Below are 3,323 nucleotides of genomic sequence, written 5' to 3' on the forward strand. Positions count from 1 at the left end.
AATCAGACTCCATAATGATCTGTTGCACACTCACCTCGCTGGCGAAGAGAAGTCCATATCGCAAGGCTCTCGCTTAGTTGCTTTATTATTAGGGAAGAGGGGAGATTAGGGAAAGATACCTCACCGTACATAAGGAATAGATCTGCCTATAGTGCCAGAGCTTTGTGTTAATTGTACACAGCGCTTACATACGTTTGGCTCATGTAGTTTCTCCTTTTTTTTCTCTACCCAGTCTGGTTCGGAAAACCTTCTAGAAGCTTTCGACCGGGATTTTCTAACCATTTTTTATTTTGTTCAGGTTTTTTTGGGCTAGGTTTCCTTTGGTTTCCCTGCCTTTTTCTATTCTATCATTTTATTTTATTCTTGCATTTTTCATAATCCGTCAAGTTTGTCAGGTTCACTAGCTTAATTGAATTGTGAATAATTTTTTTGAGCCGAAACCTTTTGAAGTTTGTGAAGATTTCCTTAATTCATGAAAATTTTCAAATTTCGTGATTTTTTACGCCATGAAATTTTTCGAGTTCGTGAACATATTTCATATTGACAACTTTTCTGGAATTTGTACACATTATTATCTTTGACTTGTTGATTTTTTTCCTAATCCATGTTTCAAACTAACGAACAATTATTCAAATTCAATTTGGACCCATTCTTGAATTGTTGTCTAAAAGTCATTGGCTACCTGGTTCATGCGTCAACGATCAAATACAAATACACTTTCTTTTCACACGTACGGGGTCCTAAGAGCATCTCTAGCACACCCCGTAAAAGGATCAAACCTATAAAATTTCGGCGAGTATATGGGTTCGATCCGTTTTAATGGCCAGAACAGACCCCGTATCGCGCATCCGGGCTGTAAAAGTTTAACCGCGTCCCGCAAAAAGACCCCTCGAACTGGCATATATGCGGTTTTACATCGCGTTTACGGATCGAACCCTATCCTCCGCCGCGATTCAACTCCCACTCCACCCTAATTTCTCGCCGCCGACGAGACAAAAAAACCACCAGCGGACTGTCCCGACCCTGGACGGCCACAGAAATGGAGGGGATGATGCCGAGCGCCGTCGCCGCCGCGTCTCCGACGCCGCACGCAAGTGGGGATCACAGAGGTGGCTGAAGTATGACCTCCGGCCGCCTCCGGCTTTCGAATGCCGGGAGCTCGAGGAGTACGAGCACGAGCTCGCTACTCGATGCATCGGCTCCTTCGGCGCCTCGTCCTCGCGGACCATCACTCCGGTGAAGAGAAGGGCGGAGGAGCTCGGACCGCTCACCGTCAAGCTCGAGGACGACGCCGGCGAACTGCGTAGAGGGGTCATCAGCCTCGAGGATTATCTTTCCCCGAGGCAAGAGGATCACCTCATGCACGCCAACATGGAGCGCTCGGTGAGGGAGGCGGCGGAGGACGCCACGCACAACCGACGCGAGCTCGAGATCGAGCAGACCTTGCTCGAGCAAGGGGTCACGGCGTCGCAGGCGAGCGCGTCGAAGGAGACGGACCTGCGCGTCCTGAAGGCAGAGTAGGACAAGATCTGGATCGACCTCGACTCCAACTCCGACGAGGAGTAAGCTCCTTCGTCTCCTCCGCCGCGTTGTCGCCGCCGCACCCGTCGTTCTGGTAGCATTGAGTTGGGTACGCTGCACGGCCCGCAGGTCCCCTTACCTAGTAGTAGTATGAAGAACTAATGTAGTTTGATGAAGAACTGATGTAGTTTTTGCAAGAACCGTGCTATAGTTCGATGAATGATGTAGTAGTTGCTTCGGGCCAACATTTTTTTTTTCAAATTTTACAGTGTTATATACGGGATCTAATCTTTGACGCATGAAATGGTGCCGCAAAATCGCTCCGTAGCGACCTGTGAATCCATTTTGTATTCTTTTTTACGGGGTCTTTTAGAGATGCTAACACAAGCACATGGGTCAATGGTTAGTCAATTGGCCCGGTGGCACGGTGTGGAGACCCTAAAGTTCAAATACACATTCTTCGGGGGATTTTCAGAAGTTTGTGGTCATCCAAAATGAAACGCGAACTAGTCCAGCTCCACTCCACCTAGAACCCATCGTCGTCCACGCTATCACACCAGAATCCAGAAGCCTTATCCTGCTGCCATTGCCAACGCCGAGAACAAGATGCGCCTCCACTAGTGTTCCATTCCATGTCGACACAAAGCGGCCGAGATTCAGATTCGGCTGCACTCGTCCTCGCCTTCTTAAGGCCGTCCATGCAAGCGAACCGAGCTCCAACCAAGAGCAGTCTCTCACGGTCTAGTTCGCTCTCGCCAACGCGATGGCGACGCCTGGCCGCCGGCCGTCGGCGCAGCAGCAGCCGCAGCCGCTGACGGTGGACTTCGAGGCGCTGAGCTACATCAGCAGGCTCGTGGAGGCTTTCCAGGCGTTCGACTCCGACAACGACGGCCTCGTCACTGCCCCCGAGCTCCGGGGCCTCCTGGCCTCCCTGGGCCTCGACAAGTCGGAGGCGGAGGCGCGGGACATGCTGGCGCGCGCCGACGCCGACCGTGACGGCCGGCTCTGCGTGGAGGAGTTCCTGGACGTGATGAACGCCGGCGAGCTCGGCCTGGGCGCGCTCGGCGAGCTGCTGCAGGCCGCCGTCCCGGCGCTGGAGTCCTTCGCGGGGCCCGACGGCGCGCTGGGCGCCGACGAGCTCGCCAGGGTGCTGGGGCTCATGGGCACCGCCAGCGCCGAGGACTGCGCGGAGATCATCGCGTGCATGGACGGGGACGGCGACGGCGCCATCAGCGTCGAGGAGTTCAAGCTCATGGCTGACCTGCTCTAGGGTCGAGCTGCGTACGTACTGAGCCAGCTAGAGCGCGTGCATAAACATGAAGTTGTGCACTGCCTACTGCGATGTACAGTAATGATTATCGATTAATAAGCATATAAGCACGTTCGGAGAGTTGTGGGCACTGTTTCTGCACCGGGCTGGAGTACCATAAAAGGATGGATACATGAGAGTTTCTGATGTCTTGCAATGAGTATACGAGCACGTGCTCCCACTAGTCAAATTGTATTTTCGATCTTATAGAAAAAAAAAGATATGTCATTTGGTTCATACGATAGGAATTTTTTCCATAGATCTGAGCTAATACATTTTTTCTTATGAAATGTAAAGAATAAAAATCAATCTTATGTAGGAATAGAAATCCATTCCTACAAAGTACAAACCAACGAGTTCTACCTATATAGAAATAGGAAGAGTACAAACCAAAGGGTTTTCCTCGGGTCAGAAAAGTTTGTTGCGTATGATTTGTTTTGATATACAACGTGTGTTGGGCTAGACGAGCCAGCCGAAACGGCCCAGTATTCAA

General features: G+C 51.1%; 1 protein-coding gene across 1 annotated transcript; it reads left to right on the forward strand.

Annotated features, from left to right (window-relative positions):
* Nucleotides 1-2,061: 2,061 nt before the first annotated feature.
* Nucleotides 2,062-2,987, forward strand: LOC123409843 (probable calcium-binding protein CML29). Its single transcript, XM_045102714.1, has one exon. It carries the CDS (start codon nt 2,285-2,287, stop codon nt 2,789-2,791), a length of 507 nt encoding a protein of 168 aa, XP_044958649.1. The 5' UTR covers nt 2,062-2,284; the 3' UTR covers nt 2,792-2,987.
* The last annotated feature ends 336 nt before the right edge of the window (nt 2,988-3,323 follow it).

The sequence above is a fragment of the Hordeum vulgare genome, chromosome 7H (assembly GCF_904849725.1).
Source record: "Hordeum vulgare subsp. vulgare chromosome 7H, MorexV3_pseudomolecules_assembly, whole genome shotgun sequence".
Taxonomy (NCBI): Eukaryota; Viridiplantae; Streptophyta; class Magnoliopsida; order Poales; family Poaceae; genus Hordeum; species Hordeum vulgare.